The sequence below is a fragment of the Protopterus annectens genome, chromosome 11.part0, assembly GCF_019279795.1.
Source record: "Protopterus annectens isolate FY-2018-M chromosome 11.part0, PAN1.0, whole genome shotgun sequence".
NCBI classification, from domain to species: Eukaryota; Metazoa; Chordata; order Ceratodontiformes; family Protopteridae; genus Protopterus; species Protopterus annectens.
In genome coordinates, this window is record NC_056745.1 from 281,931,100 (window position 1) to 281,958,420 (window position 27,321).

The 27,321-nt window shown below is 36.7% G+C and overlaps 1 protein-coding gene across 17 annotated transcripts in view; it reads right to left on the reverse strand.

The window, feature by feature from the left end:
• The window catches only part of MYBPC1 (myosin binding protein C1), a 378,023-nt gene extending 352,459 nt beyond the window's left edge, over positions 1-25,564 (reverse strand). For 12 of the 17 annotated variants that reach the window (XM_044087770.1, XM_044087768.1, XM_044087769.1 and 9 more), the window contains exon 1: positions 25,354-25,562. In XM_044087770.1, the coding sequence (XP_043943705.1) occupies positions 25,354-25,378 (25 nt within the window). In that variant the 5' untranslated portion in view covers positions 25,379-25,562. Of the gene's footprint in view, positions 1-25,353 lie in introns of all 17 variants that reach the window. The other 5 variants (XM_044087759.1, XM_044087760.1, XM_044087761.1 and 2 more) reach the window with 2 other exon arrangements.
• Between the last annotated feature and the right edge of the window lie 1,757 nt (positions 25,565-27,321).

Below are 27,321 nucleotides of genomic sequence, written 5' to 3' on the forward strand. Positions count from 1 at the left end.
CATGGGTGTTAGGTAGAAGGTTAGAGAGTTTGTTCTTCCAGAGGACAGCCTGCTGTCGACCATTTAGGTAGGATTGAAACCATTGAAGGGCTCTAGTATCTAGACAGAATGTTTGCAGGGTATGGATTAAAAGTTGGTGATCAACCATATCGAATGCCTTGGAAAGATCCAAGAAGAGGACTGAGGATATATAATTATTGTTGCGATTATGGTTTATGGTGTTGGTAAAGGCTAGGAGGGCTGAAGTAGTGCTGTGATGAGGACGGAAGCCATGCTGAGTGTCTGCCATAAGGTGATTCTGGATTAGGTGGTGCATGAGTTGTCTATGAATACATTATTCCATAATCTTTGCAAGTGGAGAGAGTATAGCTATTGGCCTGTAACTGGAGAATTCAGTAGAGCTGCCTCCTTTGTGAAGTGGGATTACATAGGATATTTTCCAGATGGTGGGAATTTTAGCTTCTACTATGGTTTGATTGATTAGTATTGAGATGGGGTGAGCAATAGCATCAGCTGATTTTTGTAGGTACTTGGCAGGGAGTAGATCAGCAGAAAGTGTAGTGGGTTTTAATTTTTTGATCAAGGTATGGATAAATGAAGTGGCCACTGGTTGGAAGCTGAATGCAAGTAGGTTTCTAGGGGTACTACTTTTAGGACCAGGGGAGCTAGGAGGTAGTTGGCTAGCTAGGGCTTGAATTGTCTCAGTAAAGAATCGGTTAAAACTGTCAGAAACATTTTCAGGGGTTTTATCAATAGTAGCAGCAGGGATTGGGGTTGAAGTTTGTCCAGGATGTAGTAGATTATTTAAACCCGCCCAAAACTTCTGAGGGTTATTTTGATTTACTATATGTAAATTACAGTAGTATTGTTTTTTTGTATTGTAAAATTGATTTTTTGGTTTCGTGCCTGGATTGCCTGTGTTTAATGTGATCTTGAGGGTCTTTAGAAGAACGCCATAAAGCCCATGCTTTGTTTCTAAGGATAATTTTGAGTTTAGACTCTTTAGAAAGCCATGGTGCAGTTTTTGTCTTGGTTCTCTTTGAACGAACAGGTGCATGCAAATCAAGGATCTCAAGGAATTTGTTGTTAAAGTATGCTACTGCTTCCTCTAAGGAGAGGTGTTTTAGAATAGACCAATTACATGAGTTTAGTTCTTGTTGGAATTTGGCAGGGTCAAAGTTTTTATTGTTTCTAACCTTTCTGAGTAAGGGTTTTTGTGAATTAATGGTTTTGTGCTTAATTACACGTGAGAAGGTGATCGCTTAGGCCATCAAGAAGGGTACGAGAGGTGTACAGTTGGGGGTGACTGTTTATGAGTACCCAGTCAAGTATGCTTTCTTTTTGGTTGGGTTTACCTATCCTGGTAGGGGTGGATATAATTTGTGTAAATGCATGCAGGTTAATATGGGTGGTTGGGGATTCTGAGGAACAGGTGCCCCAGTCTATGTTAAAGTCTCTAAGTAGTAGGGTTTCTTGGGGGTAGTGACATGATTGCCAGTGCATGATATCTTCAAGTGTAGATATATTGTTACCTGGGGGAATGTACAGACAGATGATATTAATGCATTTATTTTTATTAAGTTGCAATTTGGTGGCAAGAATCTCTGAGTTATTAATCTGAGGTGGTTGTATTACATCTATGGTGACATTCAACTCAGATTTATAGAGTACAGCTACCCCACCCCCCTTCCTCAAAGCACAATCCAGCCTGTATATGTTGTACCCAGGTGGTAACAATTCATTGTCTTTAGTGTTAGGTTTTAACCAGGTTTCAGATAAAAAGAGAATCTCAGGGGAGTGGACATCCAGAAGCGCATGCAATTTATGTACCTTGTTATTAATGCTTCTAATATTGAGATGACAGGCTAGGAGAGAGTTAGTTGGCCTATTAATTGTAGATTTGTAGCTTAGATTGCAAGTAGAAGTGGGTGGGCCAGGGTTGGGGTGAATATCACCACCAAGTATTAGGTTGAGTCTATACATGGTGATGAACTTCAGGAATTTGTTTATTAGTTTGTGGTATTGTTTGGATCTAGAACTAATGTGCCTGGGGTTGAGATGTTGATAGACTGAACAAGATGTTGGATAGGATCTGGTACTGTAAGTATGGCTGAAGGTGGAAGGATTTACAGCCGGGGTGATAGTATGGCCTTTTGGGACCTGAAATCCCGTGAGAAACTGGTTTTCATACAAGGTAAGGAGGTATGGTGCGAACAAGAGGGGTAGTAAAGAGGAGAGTATATCATTATCTGTGATTCAGCTAGTGAGTTAAGGAACTGTTTTACCTGGTGATGCAACACCAGAAGATAGAGTGGTGAGGTAAGGGTACTGAAAGGGGGATGGGAGAATGCCAGATGAAAGCTAATAGGTGCTATTAAAATGTAGGTAGTAGAATGGGGGTGGGTGAAATTATCCCAGATGAAAGCAGATAGGATCTAGAAAGTGGGGGGAGTGGCTATAGTACTATAAATTGAGAGGTACTGGGGGCGGGTGGGAATTGGGTCAGGGAGGGGAGCGAAGAGAGCCCGAACATAGCAAGGGCAAACGTAGCGGGGCTATCGCAGTTTACAAGGTTTCCTAAGGTGTCCTAAAGCTATAAGGTAAGTATTGTAGCTCTTATTGTAAGAGTCAATTTACTTAAGTTACAAAGGAAGGAGGCAAACACTCAAAGTAGAAAAAAAGAGCCCTATGGCTGACCAATATGGTGACCTGCTTAATTACACAGCAGTGTAATTGAAAGCTTAACAAATGCTTTTTGTGTGCAACCTACTCTGTTTAAATGCTGAGAGAAACTGATTCCAGTCCTGTAGACACCATTTTGTAGGGAACTGTAGAGTTCAACTAGGAAAAGAGAAAAGCAGATATTCTAGGGTAAGCATGAAGGCAACAACAGGCAGTTATTTTATAATAATACATTCAGAAAGGTTTGGTGGGGGGGTAAAGTAGCATACTTCAGAATGAACTATGATTTATAGCTAAGAAACCTAAGCAAGAGAGCAACTTGCCAGATTTTAAAGATATACTAGAAAAAAAAAACTGGAAAATTGCCAGTAAAAGCACTTCAGGTATAGCTAGCCCAAGTTATTCAAGTCATAAAAGCACTTCTTCAATGTGTGTGTGCAATTTAAACATTAAAAACACATGCAGCAAGTAGGAGCTCTGATTATACACTTTCTCTAGGTACAGGTTCAGTTTAAACACAAATATTACCACAGAAATTCAGTAAAGTCACTAGCTACTTATAGAGCCTCTTGAAAAAAAATAGAGCAGTCTGTGCAGAATCAGAATTTAGCAGCAGGTCATTCAGTTACACAAAAAACTCCATACAAAGAAGAAACTTACTCTGAGTCACGCCAGGTCTGCCAAGGGGGAAGAGAGAGGGAAATCCTAAGCACCTAGATTTGAAAATTATGCCTGTACTGAATTGTAGCAGTTTAACCTGTTTGAGGAAAGAGGGGGGTGGGGGAAAAGAGAAGACAGTAGGAGTGGTTACAGGGAATACCCTGATTGACTCAAGACACCATACCAGAGGTAAGTTGAATGTAAGGGTCTAAAATCTGTACTCAGCACTGTGTTACTTGCATTCAGTACTTTAATTTTAATGTTACTTGCACTCAGCACTGTAATTTCACTTATGTTTAGCAGAAAAGATAGACCAACAGTATACAATTTTGGGAATTTTTACAAGGGTTACTTGTTCAAATGTCAGGCTGTTGCAGTTTACAAGGTTTCCTAAGGTGTCCTAAAGCTATAAGGTAAGTATTATAGCTCTTAATGTAAGAGACAATTTACTTAAGTTACAGGGGAAGGAGGCAAACACTCAAGTAGAAAAAAGAGCCCTATGGCTGATCAATATGGTGACCTGCTTAATTACAAAGCACTGTAAGTGAAAGCTTAACAAATACTTTTTGTGTGCAACCTACTCTATTTAAATGCTGAGAGAAACTGATTGCAGTCCTGTAGACACCGTTTTGTAGGGAACTGTAGAGTTCAATTTGTTTAAATGCTGAGAGAAACTGATTGCAGTCCTGTAGACACCATTTTATAGGGAACTGCAGAGTTCAATGTGTTTAAATGCTGAGAGAAACTGATTACAGTCCTGTAGATACCGTTTTCTAGGGAACTGTAGAGTTCAATCTGTTTAAATGCTGAGAGAAACTGATTGCAGTCCTGTAGACACTGTTTTGTAGGTAACTGTAGAGTTCAATCTGAGTCACACCAGGTCAGCCAAGGGGGGAAGAGAGAGGGAAATCCTAGATTTGAAAATGATGCCTATACTCAGATGCATGTTTCAGTCAGAGTTACTATATCAGGGGAATAGTGGGATGGCAGGGCATGCGGGTTGTGAGTTTTGTTAGTTATGCTCCTAACATTCATGTTAAGGAGGAGAAAGGATAACTTGTTTCTCTGGTGGAGTAGAGCAAGAATAAATTGAGGTGAGCTGGCTAGTGAACTATAGGTTGGGGTGGGACCAGGATTGGGGTGGATGTCTTCTGAGAGGTTTAATTGCTTAGTTATGTGAAGGAATTTAGAGAGCTTATATTGGATATTACATTCACCTAAGGGTGAGTGGAGATGGAGTTTGCTGATGAAGAAGTTTGAGTGTGTGATAGTCTGTACTAGTAGTGTGGAAGAGGGTAGATTTTAGATATGAGGAGGTATGCCGGGTGGGTGGTGTGTTGAAGAAGAGTATCATGTGAGGAGAGGATATATAACAGAAGTAATAGAGAACTGGTAGTAAAAAAGAGTAGAGTTAGTTTTAAAGATGTCATGCTGAGGGGGAGTATATGTGCGTGTTTGCTAATGGTTGAGGGATATAGGGATAGAGAGATGTGTTGTATGGGTTAATGTGAAAGGAGGGGGAGTGTTTGGCTTGTCTTGGTAAAGTGGTGTGGTGTGATGGGAATGGTTGTTGGCTGGAAGGTGTGGCTATGGTTAAGTTTAAATCTAGGTATAGTGGGGGTGGGTAGGAATTGGGGGTATGGTAGGGGAGCAGAGTGAGCCCGGGTGCAGCGAGGGTGAATGGAGCGGGTAGAAACCATGAGACAGGTGTCAGAACTGATGAAAAAATGAGTATTATTCAGACAGGTAGGTGTTGTAACACTAGAGACTCTCCGTTCTGACCATATTAAAATTTAGCTTATTCAGGACAATTTAGGTCTTTAAACTTAAAATTATTAGGACAGTGTGAGAAGTTTAATGTTTTCTAAGAATTGGAAGCAGTTTTCGGGTGGACGTTATTTCTATCTAGCGTCTGACAAGTGTGCATGCCACTGGTAGTATGGTCTTTTACTATACCCATTAACAGAAGGTAAATTAGTTACAGAGAAACATACACTGCAGTAGATTAATTATTTGCAGATAACTTTATTAGCTTTTGCTCCACACCGAAAGTAGGGTGGTGGGTGGACTTCTGATTTCTACTGGACCATGGGCTGGTATGCATAGCTCACATTGGCAACGGGAAACTGCAGTAGATTAAATATTTGCAGATAACTGTATCAGTTGTTGCTTCACAATAATGGTAGGGTGGTGGATGGACTTCTGATTTGTAGTGGACCATCGGGTGGTACGCGTAGCTCACACTGACTGAATATTTAAAAATTGCCCCTATTTTTGGGCCTTTGTCCTCCCAATTATTTATGGCTTTGTCCAGATTTCTTGCTCTGAGAGATTGAACGGCATGCCTGACACCATGTCACTTGTCTTGTGTATTCAAATAAGATGATGAGGCTTGGATGTTCGTTTAAGATATTTATTACACACAAACACATCAGGATGGATGACTGGAACATAAAACTTAAATGAACTAGCTAACTGACTGACTGCTACACAAATACATGCTTACACAAAATGGCACTCTGCTTGCATGTGCCCAGTACTTTTATGCACATGCCCATGAACTACAGTAAATTTAAAGGTACAATATACACACACACTATGATCTCCACTCCCTGTGTTCGAGTGAGTTTCTTCAGAGTTCTCCGGTTTCCTCCCACATTCCCAAGACAAGCTGCAGGTGGATTAGAATTTTAAATTGGCCTTAGGTGTGAGTGTGTGCATGTGTATGTCTTCTGAAGAAGGTTGGGTGCTGGGCTGGCAACTTGACAATGTAAAACTCAACTGCCACTTGTTCTGCAGACTGATGATCCACCATGGTGATCCCTGATGGTCACAGCCCAAAGGAGAAGAAGAAGACTAGTCTTTGTTGCTAGAGAGATTCACAGATAATAATTAAACCAAACCAACCAGCAGCACAAGATCAGATTTTGTCTATTTTCAGCAACTAAAAATTGAAAACCAAAAAGAATTTTAAATAGAACATAACAAAAACTCTTCAAGACAAATGGTTGATCATAGATCCACCCAAAGAGTGCTGCTTGGTGCAGTGGGTTGGGGCATCAGATGTTCAACAGATGACTGATGAGTTTGATTCCAATTGACGGTGGTATGGAGAATCAATGCCATTTATTATATGGCAAGGTAAGGATATGCTCTCTAGCACGCTAGAATTGTCCCAGTGTTAGGGGATGTTTTAATGGGTGAGAGTCCCACAGTACCAGGGCAGGGCTGGAGTCTTGTCATCATTAGCTATCACCACCTTTCAGTGCTAAAAAAATTAAATAAATTTTGCTCCAGACTAATTCTAATGATCTATTATGAATGCTATGTGCTATGAATTGTGCCAACATTATGTTGTAATTTTTTATCCAAATTGCCACTTCAAAGTCTCTATTACCTCCTAACATCTGATTACTACCCATACTATATAGAGACCATGGAAGTTTTCCATAACTCTTTAGGGGGCTATATCACCCACGTTGAGAACCACTGGTTTAAGCAAAAGTAACTCAAAAGTAATTTGACATTTAAGTTACTAAAGAAAGTACTATATTACTATTATTAGTTACTATTTTGAAAAAGTAACTAGTTATATTACTATTTATTAGAAATTGTAATTTATTACAGTAATATATTACATATTGTAATATATTACATCCATCACTACTTAGGATTCCCCTATTCCTTTCTCTTTGCCTATACTCTGATATCAATCCTTGATAAGGAAGGCAATCGCTAGCCTGCAGTGCAAATGTTTTCTTGGCCTCCTCTCATTCTATTACATTTCCTTCTGTAATTATTTGCTATCAATACCTGGGTTCCTTGGCCAGTTTTCTCCAGTAAATTCTAGCATCCTTTTGCCTATTTGACTCCATGTCCATCTGGCCATTTAATATGTGTCATTACAGATGACTTAGTATGCCTACTATATGGCAGATGCTAGGACCCTGATGTGCCATAATAGACAGAGCAGGTGAAAAAATGAATTTAGCAAATGAAGGAACACATGTTAAACAGATACAGACACAACCAAAGCAGAACACATCAAGGATACCATCTTTGTAAATGCCATCTGGTTTTAGGTTCTCTGATAGAAATAGCAAAAAAAAAAAATCTCTCTCTTGCCAAAGTTTTTTATTCATTTGCAGCTGATTATAGATTCCTTAAATGAGCACTGCATTAATTATTTGATAAAGCAAAAATATCTTGTATAGTGTAATAAATGCTATGTATATTTAAAGGTAACACCTGATACCTCTGGTGATCTGTGTTCCTCATATCAAAAGTTGTATGATTTGCTTACCATTATTAGAAGTTAATCTAGACTTACTGATGATGTTTGCAGTTGTGCAACTGGCATGACTTGGAGAACTGTTGTTACATATATTAATGACTGGACTGGTGAGATAAATAATGTTAGTCAAAGAGCAAATAGAACACATATAGGAAATGATATGTCTATTGACTGTAAAGATCACTTAGTCCCTATGAAACAAGATAATGCCACTGACAACTTTGGAATTCTGGTACAAGTATTCAACAATCTGAGGATTAACAGCAAATAGAAGGAAATAAAAATGGAATAAAGTAAGAAGTTTGCAACAAATACCAAGGAAGAAAAATAAATTGATAAATGTCTATAAAACAAAGAGAATGCATACTAAAAAGGACACTGCTTTGTTATGTAACACACAGATTACCAGGAATTATAACATTTTTCTACATTTTTCTATCAGAAAACCTTCAACCTACATGAAAAGCCATCATTTTTTCCCAAAGAGAAGGTAGAAAACAAAGGCAAGGGGCAGGTGAATAGGAAGAAACCAAACTGGGCAAGGGGCAGGTGAATAGGAAGACATCAAACTGAACACAGAAGGATTGAAGAACATTACTGTAAGAAAAAAGAGGAAAAAAACAGATGTTGAAAACAGGGTTCAAACTGTGGATGTACAAAGCCAGCTGGATGAGAATTGTATGCTTGCAAATGTAATAAACAATGAAAACAGTGGGGTTAATAAGACTAATGGTGATAAAGATCATTCCTTGTAACAATTGATAGAGCAGATATTACTGAACTAGAAGTTGAAGATTCTTCAGATCTGGACAGAAATATATATTCTTGTAATTGGGGATTGAATTATTAGAGGAACTACTTACATTTGCAGGAAGATAATGATCATTGAATAGTGTTAAGCTTGTCAGGAACAAAAATAGAAGATGTGAGGCAGGCCTTAGAACACCTTAATGTATATGAAGTACAGATCTGTTTTTATTCATATCAGTACAAATGATCTCATCCGGAAGGAGTCTCTGACAGTTAGGGAACTTGCAGCCCTCTTAGATAGCACAGCTTGCACAAAGGGGGTGTTAGGTTGTATTTTTCATGAATCACATATGGAAAGTAGAGTCATGTCACCATGAAAGAAAAAGTTTTTTGGGTAAATACCAACATGAAAAAAATGTCCCTTTTTAAAAAATGAAAACGTATAGAACATCCAAGCCTAATTCTGGGCACACATGAGTTCAGACAGGATGGCATACACTTGTAAAGATCAGGGAAGATAATTTTTGCAGCAGATATTTTTTAATATTTGGAAACACAAGTCAGTATTTTTCCCAGGTTGAACATTTAACAGTTCACAGATAGTACCCTTGATACATAACCGATAGTTGTTAATGTTAGGTTTCCACAAGTTTGTTGTTATTATTGTTTACAAAACATGGTTAAAGAGCAAAGACTGGAAACCGGTTCTGTCTGTCAAGGTATAAATGCATTTACTGCAAAAAACAGTCTAAGAAAAAATCAGGTAGAGATGTTATGATAAGGATTAAAGATAGTTATGAGAACTGTGTGATAATGCCAATACTATAGACTGTGTAACTGTGACAGTAAAGACAACCCTGGAACACATAATAATTGTTGGAGTATATAGACCACTATGTCAAGTGCTGATGAACTAGAGGAATTCATACATTTCTTGCAGGAAACACAGGAGGGAAGAATAATAGGGGATGGGGACTTAGAACCAGATTGGTATAACACTGATGCAGCAACATCAGTATGTTCTATAGTTTGAGTCACTGTGTGTTTGTGTGTGTGTGTGTGTGTGTGTGTGTGTGTGTATGTGTGTGTAAGGAAATTATTCACAATGTAGGTTAAGGAACAACACTTACTTCACTTGTAAAAAACCTACCAGGGAACAGAACATACCAGACATTGTTTGTGTTCCTAAAGAAATTACTATTACTTCATATAATCCAAAAAAGGAGTGATACAACTCTGAAAAACCAATAATCCACAAAAGAGTTGTATAGGAAGTAAAACTGCCACAATCTCAGTCCAAAAACGTTACCGTGAATGAATATGAATGAGTTCAAGTCCAGCACTGAATTTATATTTATTTATTTATTTATTTATTTATTTATTTAAATTCAGTGCTGGACTTGAACTCATTCATATTCATTCACGGTAACGTTTTTGGACTGAGATTGTGGCAGTTTTACTTCCTATACAACTCTTTTGTGGATTACTATTACTTCATGTCAACTTTTACCACTGATGTGCAGTGATCATGGGGTTATAAAGGCTATTTTGTTGCTAGATAATGCTGCCAAACTGAAATCTAAACCAATGTACAGAAGATTAGAAACAGATTATATGGAAACAAAACAGATACTATGTAAAACTAATTGGAGTGATGTGTTCAATGGAAAATCTGCAGAAGGAATGTGCAATGTGTTGAAAGAGAAATTGTTTTAATGTAAAAAATAAAAAAAAAAGTTTAATATCAGAATCTAGGCACACAACATCAGGGGGACTTCCATAAGAACGAGACTCTTGATTAACGTGAGAGAGAAAAACTATAAGAAATGGAAAATAGGTCAAACTACAACTTTGATATCTGAAATAAACAATCTGGGCAAACAAATTAAGCATATTGTGAGGCAAAATCAAGAACAATGTGTGTGTGTGTGTGTGTGTGTGTGTGTGTGTGTGTGTGTGTGTGTGTGTGTGTGTATATATATATATATATATATATATATATATATATATATATATATATATGGGTCTACTTCATTTGATAGAAAGACCATTTGACCTAAACCCATTTGATCAAATTGATTGAAATTTCATTTGATCAAAAACCAGTATTCAAGGCATAAAACTGGGATTTGTCCCCCTCCCCAATGTCGTGTGACCCTGGAGTTGGTATATATAGTTAGGGGGTGTGCGGGGGGTGAAGCCTTCAGCATACGACAAGGTCATAACAAAACATTGATCAATAAATTAGAACAAGTAGGTATTGATGTGCTCTTGATAAGATGGATAGCTGCATGACTAACAAATAGGACATGTATCATGCTGCAATTGGACAGGTGAAATTCTTAGTTACAGTCAGGGTATCCCACAGGGCTCTGACCTAGACCTTTACTTGTTTAGATTGTATCTTTTCCCTTCTCTCTTTTTCGTCTGAGGTGTTCTACAGTCTGTATGTAGATGACTTGAAACTGGGTGAACTGATTACACGTGTTAGGCATAGGGTATGTCTGCAAAAGAACTTGACTAAATTTAATGATTTTGGAATAATATGCTGATGAATACATCAAAAACTAAGCATGAGAATTGGGAGATATAGATTGGAAGGTGAATATTTAATACAGCACACAGTGACTGAAACTATAGATTCATTTAAGGACATAGGTATATGAGTAGATCCAGCTTTGGGTTTTTCTAATCATATCAACCAATTCATTAATGATAGTTATAGAATTATAGGTTGTATAAAAAGATTTATAATGTCTAGTAAATCAGAAATGATGAAGTCATTGTTTGTTAGTTACATGAGACCCAAACTTGAGTATTGAATAACAATATGGAAATCTTATAAGAAAACAAGCATGAGTAAACTGGAAAGAGTACTAAAAGAAATATACCAAGGGCGTTCATGGATGTGAAAATATAAGTTATTATGAAAGACTTGAATATCTGAACTTGTGCAGTGTCTCACATATATTAAAGATGAGACCTTATTTAGGTATAAAGGGCATTTAGAGGCAACTACCTCTGGGAATGTTTGGGGTTATCAAAAAGTAGAGAATCATCAGACAATCTATGTAGACGATTCTATAGGAATGAGAAGTGTACTAATTGGTTCTCTGAGAGAGCAGCTGATGCATGGAATAGACTACCAAATTACATTAATGCAAACACTAGTGTAGATATTTTTAAGAAAATCCTGGGCACTTATTGCAGGAACAATTGTGTTGATATATTTGCAGGCTAGAAGGGTATTATTGCCTGTGATTGAAATATTTGCATGTATGTATGTAAGTTTGTGACCATAAAAGTGAGACTTAAAATTTTTTATGACTATATGCTTACGCAAAGCTAATGTATATTTTTGCATTTAAAGCTCACTCTGTATTTGTTTGGCTTAATATTGGTAATAAGTGAAACAAAGATTCTATATTTAATGAGTGCATAAATATTCTGGTTACTCTTAACCCTCAACTCTTAATTACAGGTATGTTTTAATAGCTGTTTGCTTATATGCTGTCTTATACATCTCACTTTAAGCTTTGTTAGTGGCCCGCACATTATTTAGCAGGTTGTTTCAGTTGCCTGTCAGTCAGTCAGTGTAAAACTGGAAAAATATTGAATGAATTTTGCATGAATGAATAGCAGAATGGCTCCATGCTCAAGTGCCCTGTCTCACAGAGTAAGACCAGTCTGTGTGGAGTTTGCATATTCTCCCTCTGTCAGCATGGATTCTCTCTGAGTACACCAGTTTCTTTCCACCTCCCAAAAATATGGTGGTGGATTAGCTACTCAAAAGAAAAGGAATAGCTATATAAACTGCACTTAATCTTGTGGCCTACTTTATTGGTGAAATGGGCCTGAGAAAGTCCACTTCATTTACACAGTTTAGAAATGTATAACTGAAATTATTAATAATCCATCCAACAGTCAAGGGATTCTTCATGTGTCTACTGTTTGACCCTAAGCAAGTCACTTTTTCCCACTCACAATTGTTTCCCATCTGTTTGAACACCGTGAATCTTCATTCCCTAATGGACAAGTGAAATCATGACGTAGCACTCATCCAGGCAGTCATCAGTGGATTTTTTTTGTTTATGCCCTGGCATTCTATCTGAATGCCATGTGAGCTCTTGGGGGGAATAACGTCCAATGGTTGCAGCACTGTGGAATCATTTACTAGAAATAAGTGATATAGCCCTTCATACAGCCTTCCATTAAGTGGACAGCCTCCACTAATTCACAGACCTTCAACAAAGATTAATTGAATTTATTAATGAGAATAGCGCCAAGTGACATGCCCCTCCCTCCTGGAGACACAAACAGGTTATTCTTCTTCACTTCTGTATTCCTTGACTGACTGTTGCTACCCAAACCAGGATCAGGTGAGCCATAGTCAGATATCCTTCTGCACTATGGCGCCAACCAACTCTAAGCAAATAATTTAACCATGTGGTAGTCTTATATCGCCTCTGAAAAATAGCAGTTCATCCTAGTGTGTTTACCATTTACTTTGTTAACAGTAAAGAAAGAGATCAGGGATTGCCAAAGTTTACTCTGCACTGTCAGCAAGTGTGTAAGAACATATGTAATGTGTTTCAATGCATTCCACTTTAAGAGTTCATTATTAAGCTGCATATCAAAAAATCTCTCCATCACTTACAGACATGATGGACAATTTTATCAAATGCCTAGCTGTCAGTCTCAATCATCTTATATATATATATGTATCCCTCTCTCTCTCTCTCTCTCTGTTTATATATATATATATATATATATGTGTGTGTGTGTGTGTGTGTGTGTGTGTGTGTGTGTGTGTGTGTGTATATATATATATATATATATATACATATATATATATATATATATATATATATATATATATATATATATATATATATATACATACACACACATATATATATATATATATATATATATATATATATATATATATACATACACACACACACACACACACACACACACACACACACACACACACACACACACACACACACACACACACACACACACACACACACACACACACACACACACACACACACACACACACACACACACACACACTGTGGTTCCTCTTCTCATAAGGGGAAAACACCAACACCATCTCAGTGGCTTAGCTATGAGGATTGATGAGTTTGCTCATTGGGGATCACTGACCTCGTGACTTAATGGCAATTGACGATTGGGGGAAAATATTGTGTGTATTCAGTATTTCCTCTTTTAGGATAGTGGGCTTCTAACATAGCGTGATCTTACCAATTACCCAGTAACATTCTTCTTGATACACAAACCAGATAACCAGAACTCTACTAATTGCCACTCCACGAAGAAACGAAGTTCACCAAAAAGGTTTTGGAGCTGTTTTTTGGTTTTTGTTCTTGTTGCTGTATTAAAAACCTTTTTGGTGAACTTCGTTTCTTCGTGGAGTGGCAACATTCTTCTTGATATTTTCTGTAGCTTTCACTGAAGATGCATTATCTTACCCTTGGTATATTATTCTATACTGCAAACAAAAAAAAAACTAAAAAGGCTAAATCCAACACAAATCTCTGAATTACTTTATCTGTTAGGTCTCGCGTCTGAACTCCCCCATAAATATAACTATTATTTTTATTCTTCAGTACCTCAGCTGGTTATCTGCCCGGATTAGTAGTTGTAATTCCCTTAAAATAAATCACTTTAGCTTAGGGACAGAGACCATGGTGGCAATTTGTGTACTACAGTGTGCCCTGGACTCATCATCATAAAGCTGCCTTGCCAGATTATATTTTGTGATCTCATATCATCTGCAGTATTGTAGCTCTTTTATTCCAAGAAGAATATCAGCTTTTCCTGGAATATATTTTCCATAATACTAGGATATCAGGCTGAGTATATTTTATCAAACTAAGCATTTGTTTTACATACACGTAGCTGTTTCGCATGTGGTACATGAATACACTCGGTGGGATAATTTCTTTGTCATCTTTATGAGCTTTACTGCAGAGAAATAATAATAATGCAGTCAGGAATTTCAGAAAATAAACACTTCATGGCATCCCAGAATCTGCAAATGTACACTTACTAACCCATACATCCTCTATAAGTAATAATGTGGTAAAAATCAGATAATGTACAAACTCTATGGAAAATACTGAACAGCAACAATAAAAAAACAGAAATTATCATTATTTAAATGACCCACATTATGCTAATTTCAGGAACATGGAGGGGTGTAGTCTAGTCAGTGATATTGAACTATTAACTGTACACAATTTTTTTATGACAAATTGACAAACTATGGCATGTAACACCTTCAAATAAGGTCCAAATTAAACATATATAAACTTTAGAAAATACAAAGCATGACAGTAAACAGCTTTTATGTAACCCAGAAAAGTACTAGTTCATTTCACCTGGGTCATCATAATTATTAAGTGGTGCTTGAATTATCTGTAATACAATCAGTTGTGTAATGAACAGAATACATGTTATTTCTATATCCTTCTGAGAAATTAAGTAATGCTGTCAAATGCAATCTATATAGGACATATTTCTTTTGTTTGTTATTTGTTAAATAAATTAAGTAATGCTGTCAAATGCAATCTATATATGACATTTTTATTTTATTTATTTATTGTTTGTTAAATAAATTAAGCAATGCTCTTAAATGTATTGTATATAGGAAATATTTATTTTATTTATGTATTATTTGTTAAATAAATGAAATAATGCTGTTGAATGTAATCTATATAGGAATTATGTTACTGGACTTGTCTTCTCTATCTTCTGTCATTTAATTTTAAAGTGGATAAAGGTATATGGAGTATGCTGTCTTCAAACCCTATAAAATCAGCAGTGCCTAACAACCTGCTTCTTTATACATAAATATTATGTTCTTGGCACTTGCTCTGTTATAACTATCACACAGTTTTCACGAATCTGTATGTTACTGCTGCTGGTCACAATCTGGTACAGAATTACAAAAAAACAGCCCATTTTCTGATGCTCCCTCCTCTACAGTCCATCAGTGTGAAGTATCATTAAACTCAGTCAAATGCCTAGAATTCCAGCACATCCTTAGCATGACAGCTTTACTTTCCAATTGTCATTTTATGAGCAATATCCTGGACTGCTATAGTCCCTCACAGCGCATGAAATAATCACATCAACTTTGTTAATGGGCTAGCTACCAGAGACAGTTATGGTGAATCAATATTTTACATAATGCTTTTCCTGTATTTCCAACCTTCCTGGATCCTTCCTTCATCCAACTCACATCCCCTTCCATTCTTTTTCTTGTTTTTGCCACTTTCCCTTCCTTTCTTTGCTGTTCTTCCCTTCACTTATCTTTTCATATATTTTTGTCCCTGCCTACTTTCCATGACTCCTCCTTTTTATCTTTGCTCTTTGGCCACACCCCTTAAAGTTTTCTTTCTGACCCTTCCATTCTTTTCTTGACTTCTCCCCCTCTTGTTGACAAGATTTTACTACTTCTGAGGTCTTCTCTTCTACTTAGTTGTCTGTAGAACTTTAGTATTTGCTTATATTGTTGTACACTATAAGTTGTGTATTACTTCTTTTTAATTTATAGACTACATAGGATTTTTCAAATATATTTGCTCCGTTGGATTTTCTTTATAATAAATTAACTATAATTTGGGTCATTATGAATATGCATCTTCTTTCTCATTTTAAAATACTTTTTATGGTAACTGTCAACAACATGTCTGTGATACCCAATGCCCATTACTATAAAGATATTAATCTTGTTTTGTCTCTTTCTGCTTCACCTTATTCCTCCGATAACTACTGCAAGCTTCCATCAGAAGTCCAAATGAATGCAGCTTTGATGGTGTATATTAGTTATAGTTTTGTAACTGGGTTAGTGTTTATGACTACAGGGAGAAAAGGTTTATTTCTTCTGTTTCCCCAAGAAACAAATTTACTAATTATCTAGTAAGTGGACGCAGGCCTCTTAAAACACAATATCACTTTTTTAGCAAGTAATATTATTGTTGTATTTAGTAAATCAGAAGCCAAGATCAGTTTTAACTACAGATATTATGTTGCTTGTTATCACATTTATTTATTATGTCATATCAAAAAGCATGTCAGCATACCACTTGCAGTACAACTTGTCTTGCATTTAAGTGGCTTGTATCTTTTCTATGCACTCTACGAGTCAGTACATTGTAAACAGCACTTTTTCACTATTAGGCACTTCTGAGAACAGAGTATCTTGACAGTATAACAGATTAACTTCACTACTTTAAAAATACAGCCTCACTTTTTTTGTATTCTCATCCTCTCCCATGATTGCTTCAATTGAATGATATTGTTAGAATTATTGAATCACTAGGAGCAACGACTTACAAATTATGAAAAAGGCAATATTTGTTACTGCCTTAACAATACTGGCATTCATAATTTCCTTATAGAATATTCACATTAATGTATGCATTGTGGGCAGTTACAATTAGAGCTGTAATTATTATGCTATATTTACATTTATAATTATTTAATGTCCTCAGTTTTATGCTCTGTCTATAAAGACATTCCAGTTCAAAACACTAGTCTTAACAATCATGTAGAACTCATGTAATCAGACATTAGAAATACATTGAGACCACCTGGGACTTGACAAGCCTAACTATCTTTTGAACCACTAGTTCATAAAAGACAGACAGAGGGGCTCAGATTCAAGTCAATACTTAATTACCTCCTCCCCTTTGTAAGTACATGCCAACAAAATTTAATTTCACATGGACTAAATAAATATAATACATGTAGGTTAGATCTCTGGATAGCTGTTACATCAGCAAAAAAATGCTAATTAAAAAATTAGCAGAGTTGTATATTGTTTTCAGTACTTAATTATAAAACTTAGTATGTTCTTGCTCTATTTTCCCCTCTATGGTTTCTTTGTGTGTGTGTGTGTGCGTGTGTGCGTGTGTGCGTGTGTGTGTGTGTGTGTATGTGTGTGTGTGTGTGTGAGAGAGAGAGAGAAAGAAAAAGAGAAAGAGAAAAGGAGATAAGTTAGTGAGGGCAGTATCAGGAGCAAGATAGAGAGAAGGAGAGAGAGATAGAGAGAGAGAGAGAGACCTTGAGCTGCACACTGCTGTAACTTAATCTCAGACCTGGGGTAGTTCCATTATGGAAGAAACAAAGATGACAGAGGAGCATCTCATTTACAGCTCTAAAAATGGATGTCAAATGAGCACATTCTGGGAATCAGAACAGCTATGAACTCATGCTGAATATGGGAAGCATTTCAAAGTAAACTTAGAACAATTGTGTTCTATATTGAGGTTCTGACAAATACCACCCAGCAATCCTTTAATCACTGCCTATTCCATGCGGTGGCAGGGGGTTTAAATAAAAAAAAAAAGTTCTCTTTGACTTCTGTTTTAGATTCTGCAAAAATATAGATACACAGCTATTAGGTCTTTGCTGTCTTGTTTGAAAGCTGTAAAAACATTTTTTTAATATGACCTGGTAGAACTTAATTTAATGTTATCAGTGTTAACATACATGGATCATGAATGGTTGCAAAGAATAAATAACAGCTGGGTCTCAAACAAAATGACAGGACTTATGATGAGAGTTGTGGCTGAAAAATCAATAAGGATACTTGCGACCAGATGTAATGGAAATATGTAGGAAGAAAGTATACCCAAGATGGTGGAGTGCAAAGCTTTGATTAGTTAATTAGCCAACAGCAGTCTTGAATCCCACTAACTCTGATAGCCTGCTGTACAAATCTAAATAAGACACGTCACTTATGTTCCTAGGTTCCACCAGGGAATCAGCACCAGTTCTCCAGTCTTTGCCAAGTGAAAAAGTGACATTACTTAAACAAATAAATAAATTATTGGAAAGGAGAAACTATAGCAGATGTATTCCAAAGTATGTGAGTTTGCTTAACATTGCGCTTTGACTTAAAGTTGTCTTTGTATACTTGGTAGAAGGGAGAGGAGATCATGAAACCATCTAGAAATTTATAACTAACCTCATCACTACAGATCTACTACAGGAAAGGATAATATTTAATCCACTCCCCTATACAAAGGGAACCAACTTGTCCATTGTTTGGCAATCAATTACGCACAAATGTAATCTGTAAGGCATTAAAATTAATCACACATTCAGTCAATCAGTATACTGTTCTTTATATGTTTATGGTTTTGCAAAAGTGAGTAAAGGAGCAAGAGCTTTCAGGATAGACCAGCTATACATTTCGGTGATATACTTAGCTTTTTTATCATGACATTTACAAAATTAGTACAATGCAGCCTGCTTTATTTTCATTATGTAATCTAAAACAACTACTGTAAGTGCTGCCAAGGCTAGAAACAAAAATGGTTAATTGCTTTTTCTTATCAGTGGGGGACACATAACCTATTGCTTATCAATAACAGCTAAAGAAGCTCACACAGAGAGAAAGCTACAGGAGGTGAGAGACAAAAAAAAGTTATAAAGCACAAATACCTTAGCAGTCTTCAGAGTTTGTAAACTTTTGGGGGGTTCCAGCATGTGAGCTAAATGTACTGTCTGCTGTTATCGCTTCAGTTCCTTCATTACATTCACCTGAGAACATGTGATGTGATGCAGCTGTTATTGTCAGTGAGCTCCTGAGCCAGCGGGATAACTGCACAAGTAATTTACAGATTATCATCCTTTTCATCCCACCACTCACTGCTCTTCTCTCGGTCACATGGTTCTAAGTGACTTCACACTTCTGACGGTGATGTCAGATCTTCATGCCAGCTCCTGAGACTATCTGCAAGGCTGACTTTTTTGCACCTGCAAAGTTTCAGATATCATGGACATGACAATGTCATCTCAGATTTCCTAATGACATAAATGGAATTTGCTCTAATTATAGTTCTGAGGATGACTTTACAGCACATCTTTTAAACTCTCAAACAGGTTTTAAAATTTTGTGGGTGACTTTTCAAAACTGATTTTACTTAATCTTCAACAATAATGATTTCCATAGCCTCACTCATGTACCTTGCCCTGCCACCTTATGTCTATAAGAATGAACTTTAATGCATCTGTCTTGTCGAGAGTGGTCCCAAGTAAGGTTTCCAGAAGTGTGTGTGACTGGCTTGACGGTGAGATGAAAAAAAATGAAACATAGAATGGTAGACAGTGAGGGTGTAATATTGTGACTAAACATTATGTTGCTTTTTCTGGATTTCAAGAAGTTGCTGCCATTTTATTAGGATACTGGCAGTACTCTTTTTATTTTGTTACATGTCATCTGCAGTGGGGCATGTCAAATTATTCTAGGCTGGGGACACCTGACTTTCCTGATTGCAGAATTTACTACCAGCTGTTATTCCCCAAGTGGCTTTATTAGTACTTCCTTCAAAGTCCATTCATTTGTCTGGGATAGCTTCTGCTGGGAGGTACAGGCATCTGCCTAGATTAGATCTCATTTACCCAGGGCTTTCTGCTGAGTAAAGGTCATACTTGTGACCAACCGTAATAGTGTCGTTCACATGTGATGCATTAGTTAGATCAATGACATTAGAAACATTAAAATGTGTGGCTATTGTAGTAAGTTAGACATTACTGGACTCAATATATGTTATGAAACCTTGGAACTCTCAGCTTTCTGTCAGTGGAAAAGTATAATTCAGACTGTTACCAATGTTTACTTATTTTGAATTTGATTATTGAATTTAAAGGGAACACAAATGCTATACAATAGCAGTATCAGAATAAAAATAATAATTAGTTATAGATGTGCATGCTGTACTTTAGCTTTACAAACAGTAACTGAAATTGCTTTTTAATTGAAGATGCAAAACCAGGAAACTGGAAAATACGTCTTTATATATTCCAAGAGTCCCTCAGATTAATTTGATGGTGATTTCCCAGTTACATCAAAATCTAAATGTCTATCAGTCTTCAATGAAACAATTAATACCACCTTTGAGGCTGGTAAGAAATTGTAAAATCTAGAAATATAAAAGTGAAGAGTACAGTTTCTATGATTAGACCTTTGATATTCGAGGCTGATAAGAAAACTTTGGTCTAGTTTGGGACTTATGGTGAATATGCTTGTAAACCCAATAGATGAATTGTCTCTTGGGGCAGACAGGTTCTGGAGGCAAAGTGTTGACTTTTTTGCTAAACTTGGCGTGTTAGTCACGTAAACTTTTGTGTGTGTGTGTGTGTGTGTGTGTGTGTGTGTGTGTGTGTGTGTGTGTGTGTGTGTGTGTGTGTGTGTGTGTGTGTGTGTGTCTGTGGGTTTTTTTTTTAGCATTCTAGTACAGGACTTGCTCCATTTGAATTTGGTTAGTGGTGGTAGAAAGTAAATAGTGTGGGAAGAAATAGCCATGGAATTGTTATGGCTAGGCTAATATAGGCCCTAGGGCCGATAGCCTAGTACCAACCTATGAAATCTAGAAATGTTTTTGGCAGGAATATTAACTTAGGTATCTTCTAGGCATTGCAATTAATTGGTCATACATGCGAGTTTTACCGAGCCACACTGTTAGGCAGACATAGTTTGTGTAGCTTGTTTTATCCAAGTACACATATGTTTTTGGAAGATAAGTATTGTATTGTTTTTCTTTTCAGGTCTTTTTCATTTTCTTCTACCATTAATTTGTATTACAGATATTCTTTATTATTACTTTCATGTTCTTTCTTTCCTGTCTAACATTTCTTTGTATGTGTATGCCCTATCCATTGATGTTTTATATTTTTTATCAGCTTTGGTTCACCAGTTTTATACAAAGGTTGTTTTAAGAATCTATCACATATTCAAAAAATCAATACTTCCCTGCACTATCCCTACTCTGATTTTATCACACGTTCTCTTGCATTTGTTCAGTTTCTTTTCTGACCTAAAGAATGCCAACTTGTATCTATCCATCCATCCATCCTCAACCCTTTTCCCATTTTGCACATTCCCTTTAAAACTTAAATTTTACAATGTTCCATATCTCATCTCTTTGTTTAGATGCCCAGAGAATATTTATTTTCATTTACTTTTTTTAGCCTGGTAAATGCGGTCACTCTTCGGCCATAATGTGGGCCTAAATGACAATGGTAAATAATAGAAAGTTAAGAGCAGCAGCTTGGGTTGCCCTGCCCTTAGATATGTGATTCCATGTATATTTGTATTCACTCTAAATCATAACATGAAGTAACCTGCATACATCAGAGAATGTCTCTCCAACATAATTTATATTATATCTACTTTTCTAGTTTGTTTGTATCTCCTTGTGCATTCCAAAATCCTGGCATCTACTCTAGCTGTCTTTTTGCACAGCCTTTCTACCTCTTCAGAAAATAAATACTCCCTTACAGTACCCCTACTCTGCCTTCATCACATCTCTGCCACTATTTCAGACCCCTTTCCTGTTTTGTGACTGACACTCTTTCTTCTCCGTCTCTCTTTGAATGCATTGATGATGCTTCTCTGTATGAAAAGATGACCACTTTACAACTTTGTTTTTGATTTCAGTTTCTGTATTTTTCGCGTATGTTTCCATATGTCTAAGTCACAGCTAATCCTTGTCTAATATCTTGTGTGCTTACCTTATTACATACCCTTGTGTATTTTTTAAAGTCAAAATTAAAACAAGAAGGGGGGCTCACAATCCTGGCTATCTGTTGTGTAGTGCTGCTGCTGCTGGTGAGGCTAGGATGCCCGCCCCATAAAGTCAATTTTTTTATGAAATGAATTCCATCCGTTTACTCAACTCTCAGTTTCCACACACTTCTTAAAATGTATTGCCACCTCCCCAGAAAGACACACATATGAAATACCTCTGCCTTATTCCAAACAACTTTTTTGCATGGCTGATAAAATAAGCATGCCCTGTTTGGCATGACCTGGCTGAAACAAAACCATGTTCATATAAATACTGATGGCCAAAGACTTAAATCATATCAGAGCACTTTGGTTAAGTAATGATTCTGATGTGTTTCTAGCACTGAGACATCTCATCACTGCAGTTTGTCTCCACAGTGTGCCTGCTTTACCCACAAGATACAGCAGCATGGAATACACACACACACACACACACACACACACACACACACACACACACACACACACACACACACAAAGAGAGAGAGAGGTGGGCTTTCAGTTATAAGTACTTTCTAGTTCTTGAGTATACAGGGTCTGAGAAAACGCAGGTTCTGAAAATGTTGGAAGTATGCCTGTGACTAAATCTAAAACCTTAATGTCTAGATGACCAGAGACACTTCATAAGTTAATAGTTTGTCTCTAGTAATAGCCTGATAAACAGTCATTTTTTCAAATCCAGTTTTCAGTAGTCTCATTGTTTAACTGTTTTATATTCTTTGCTGCCATCTGTATCTGTCTTTTCTAAGAGAATCATGATTGTTCTTTCCCTGCTGCAAAAGGGACTTTTGGGAGTTTAACTCTTGGTTCAGTTGAGAATTGCCCTCCTTGCTCTACAGTTTTGATATGTGTGTGTATTATACTTTACACAGACACTCCCTCCAAGCAACGGGCAGGCAGGACTATGTAATGTCATCCAAACAGTGTAACAGCAGCAAGATACCATAACGCCACCTCTCCAAAGAGAGAGAGAGAGAGAGAGAGAGAGAGACAGAGAGACAGAGAGACAGAGAGAGAGTGTGAGTGAGAGAGAGAGAGAGAGAGAGATGGGGTGGGATGTTTTCATTGGATGCTCCGCCTTCCTTACAACAGCCTGTGCCTCTCTAACAGCATGCATCCATTTCATAACTGAAGGCAGATGAAAGAGGGAAGGATTGCACCTTTCAACTAAATAAACTAAAAGTCTGGGTGAACTTCAGCTAAACAACTTTTGAAAATTGCTGCTGCTTTACTTGACTGCTGTTACAAATCTAAATCGTGTTACCATTTACTAATAACTATTATCATTGCTAAGGTCCTAAGATAACAAGGGTCTGTAAATCAGTTTGACAGACCACCTTCTTGATACCTTTTTAATTTGCTTTTTACTCACACTGCATTCAACATATCATCACATTTAAAAAGCATGCCTCTTGAAATGGAAGAAAATACAAGTTTAGTGTTGTCCTATTCTTAAATGTAGACAAGGAAAACTGTTACATTTTATATTGTTTCTGAAACTAATTATGACAAACTATTGGAATAACTCCAGCACATTCAACAACTAGGCAGATGTTGGATAAAAAAAAAATAGGAACATAAAACTTAAAGTCAAAATTATATAGCGACAGCAAAAGTATGACCTTTGTAACGTTTTAACTGAATTTAGTTTTTTTTACTTTTGATTCTAGTCGATCGAAATGTGTTCATAAACATTCCCCTGCTTGCAAGGGGCTGTGACAATATAAAAGTTGTGCAAAACCATGGTTAACCTTTGTGAACCTTCAAAATGGTGATAGTGTTGGGATTGCTAAACATAAGGAAATGGCACGTATTACCTTTTGAAACTTAAGAAACATAAAATAAATATGATGATTTTTCATGCAAATATTTTTCAGTACTTTCAGCAACAACTTATTTCTTAAACTGTTTTACTGACACTGTTGTGGCCTTAATAACATTAATGCACAAGAAACACAATGCATTCTGTATTGGGGGAGGGGTCATTCTTCAACACTCCACTCTATCAGTAAATGTTGCGGTGTCTACAAAGCAGATTTGTAGTTTAGCTTAGTTCCTGTGAGCATTATCCTTGTTTTCAGCTGTAAAAAGGCAAAGCAAGTGCAAAAAAGAAATATCGGTGAGAAACGTTATACAGATGCAATCTACCCACTAGGAAAATGCTGCAAACAGAATCAAGCCACGTTCTGGGAACATACATTGTAGAACTCACATTTTTTTAGGGATGAAGATAAAACATAAATCTTTAAGGATTGCCTCTCACTCAGAACATACTCCTATAATGCATTTCAAATTTCCTGCTGTATATAATGCATGCATCTGTGTTTACATGCCCACCTACTGACTAATCTTCCCTTTCTAATTCCTGAATCAAAGTTTAATATTGGGTTCCCCTGCAACCTTCTTCGTAGAGAAAATATTTTCCATCAGTTTGATAAATGTAGAATGCTTGTGGGAAAATATACAATGTCTTAATAAACACCAGTAATTCAACTTTATAACTAGGGTTACAATAGCAAACCAGCTGACTAATTCATGTGCTTACACTAAGTCATTGGCGATAGTGGAACTTTGAACATATGACTTTGTGTTTGATAGTCCATCTTTGTGATTGTGTTATAATTTATTTATTTTATTTATTTATTTGTATGTATGTATGCATATATTGTAATACCTGTAGTAGTTTTATAAACATAAAGTCATACAAAGGAATTGTGAGCTGCTAAGGTAATAAAGTAAAAAAAGTAATTCTGTGAAAGTGTACATAGCTTGCAAACCTGCAAAAAATATTAATTTATCTAGTGATAGTGTGATCTGTAGGGTTCCATCACTATCACTTTACCTGTAAGTATATGTAGAAAGATCAGTGTTGTATGCAAGTCAATGCATTGTATGCAGGTTAAATTTTATCTAAGGCATACACAAACATGCATCATCCCCTCATAATGAAAGCTTTCTAACCTAAAGCTTGATTTTACTTTGCCTTTGTTTCAATATGCTGCTTCCTTATAAGACGATGCATATGGCTATAAATTGAATGTATGTAACATACCATGCATAAAAATATGTATATTTCCTTATCAGGTGTGCTTTCCTTTCACAGCACATCCCCATTTCCCATTTCCAACATATACTTTGAAAATGGGGGTTCCCCATTTCCAACACATCATATTTTATGCACAGTGCATATTTCTAAAGTATTCCTCTGCTCAAAAGTAGAATTTCATCTGCCCACTGTCATAGATATCAATATGCTTACAGAAGAGAAACAGTTTTACCCTGCCATCTTACCACTTCTTGTGGATTGCAGACCACAGAATTTTTATTTTAATATTTGTGCTGTGCTTACCAGTTTTGGTGGTGGGTTCTGGCATGGTATAATTTTATACGTATTTCCAGAAAGTTAGAGTCCTTCAGTTAACAGTGAAAGGAGAGATCAGTCCCAAGAGCAGCTAATAGCTGTAGGAAAGTAGAAGATGAGAGGTGAAGAATTCCATGCCTTTATATACAGTACTGAAATATCAAACAACTGGCACCTCCTCTACTTCACTACAAACACTCAGAAATGGACACTTATAGAAAGCCCTCTCCCATCTGTCATCTCTTCCAACATTCCTCATGGCTTTTGCATGGAATCTTTACAGCCCTACTTACAGCATGTCTCATGAGCACATCTGCAACTGTCCGTAATTCCACTCAGAAACCCTGGACCAATGACAGGACACGATTGCTTCACTGCACAGGCTTGTAGAGGGAAATAAAATGCAGTGACAAAAAAGAAGCATGACAGATATTTTAGGCAGAAAGTATTCATTCCTTGTTTTGTCTTAGTTATTTCAAGGTCAACACATCTCCTTGCGTGGCAGAGTTCTTCACGATCTTAATTTATGACAGAGTACAGTGATACCTGACCTTTCTTTTTGTTTTCACTTTTAACATATATTTAAAAATAATATTGTGGCAGATTTGTTTTATTACCCAAATGCTTTTCCAAGTAGTTCTGGGTCAGACTTGTATAGAACTGAGTGCCTTAGAACATGGATGTGTCATAGTTTTAAATAAAGGTCTCTGTAACTAATTCATAGGTCTGATTTAAGCAAGAGTGGAAGAGTAGTAAAACTGACTTAGAATTTTCTAGGTGCTTTAAATTTATTATTATTCTATTTTTCACATTTCTCTTTCATTATAACTCTTGCAAAATCATTTCCATCATGTAGTGTATTTATTTATAATGTGAATTAACAAGACAAAACTGTCTACAACAGGCAACATACCATGATATCTCAAAAGTAGCTAAGTCAAAGATAAATATAAACTGCCACTCATGGCATGTGATGCCCCTTGTACAATCCACACCTACACAATTTTCTGAAAGAAGTGGTCAAAAAAAAAAAAAGTCTAAAAATGTGAACTGTGAACCTCTGCTGAATTATTCAGCAATAGTAGAAGCCAGAAACATTATGTCTGTTACAGTGCCAGTGGAAACCAAAATGTGCCAAAGATCTCGTATATCAAGATACATTCTTTTAGACTATTTATTAAGGTCCTTCCAAAGAGCTGAAGAATCACACATTTAAAAATAATCTGGGAATATTACCCAGTAAGAAGCTTCCCGCACCTACATAATGGGTTACGATCACTTATTTTGCACTGGCACTGTCAGTGGCTCAGCAGGTAGCATGTTTGTCTTGGATGCCTGGAAGATCAAATGGCTGTGAGTTCTATTCCCACACTGGTTAACTGGATTCATGTTGCAATACAGACATTGCAATTCATCTGACTGGGTTTGGGGGTGGCATACTCTTGGGATGCTGTTCTTCGGATGAAACATTAAACTGAGGTTTTATTTGCTTCAGATGGTAAAAGGTGGATGGGTGTGAATAAGATGGATACAAAGATCAGGGACCTCTTGTGGAAGGCTTCCTAGCTCAATGAGGAGGAAGTTTCCAGAGGTATGGTGTTTGATAACAGAAGAAACAAATGTTAGATATTTCCAGACAAACTGGGAACCTCCAACAACTCAGGGAGGAGGAATACACAGGTTTAACATAGGTGTAACAGACCAGGAACTCCTTCATCTGAAGATCTAAGGATCATCTACACCAATGTCTCCAACCTTTTTTGCATCAAGGACCAGTATCAATGTAAGACAATTTTCCACGGGCCGGCCATCTAGCATAATAAAGTAGATATTTATTAATTTATTTATTTGACATTTGTTTAACGAGGATGCCAGACCTGGGGAGAAAAGCCCCAAAGTACAATCAAAAGACAGTTGGCAGTATTTACCCCCCCCCAAAAAAAGTGTACATTCTGC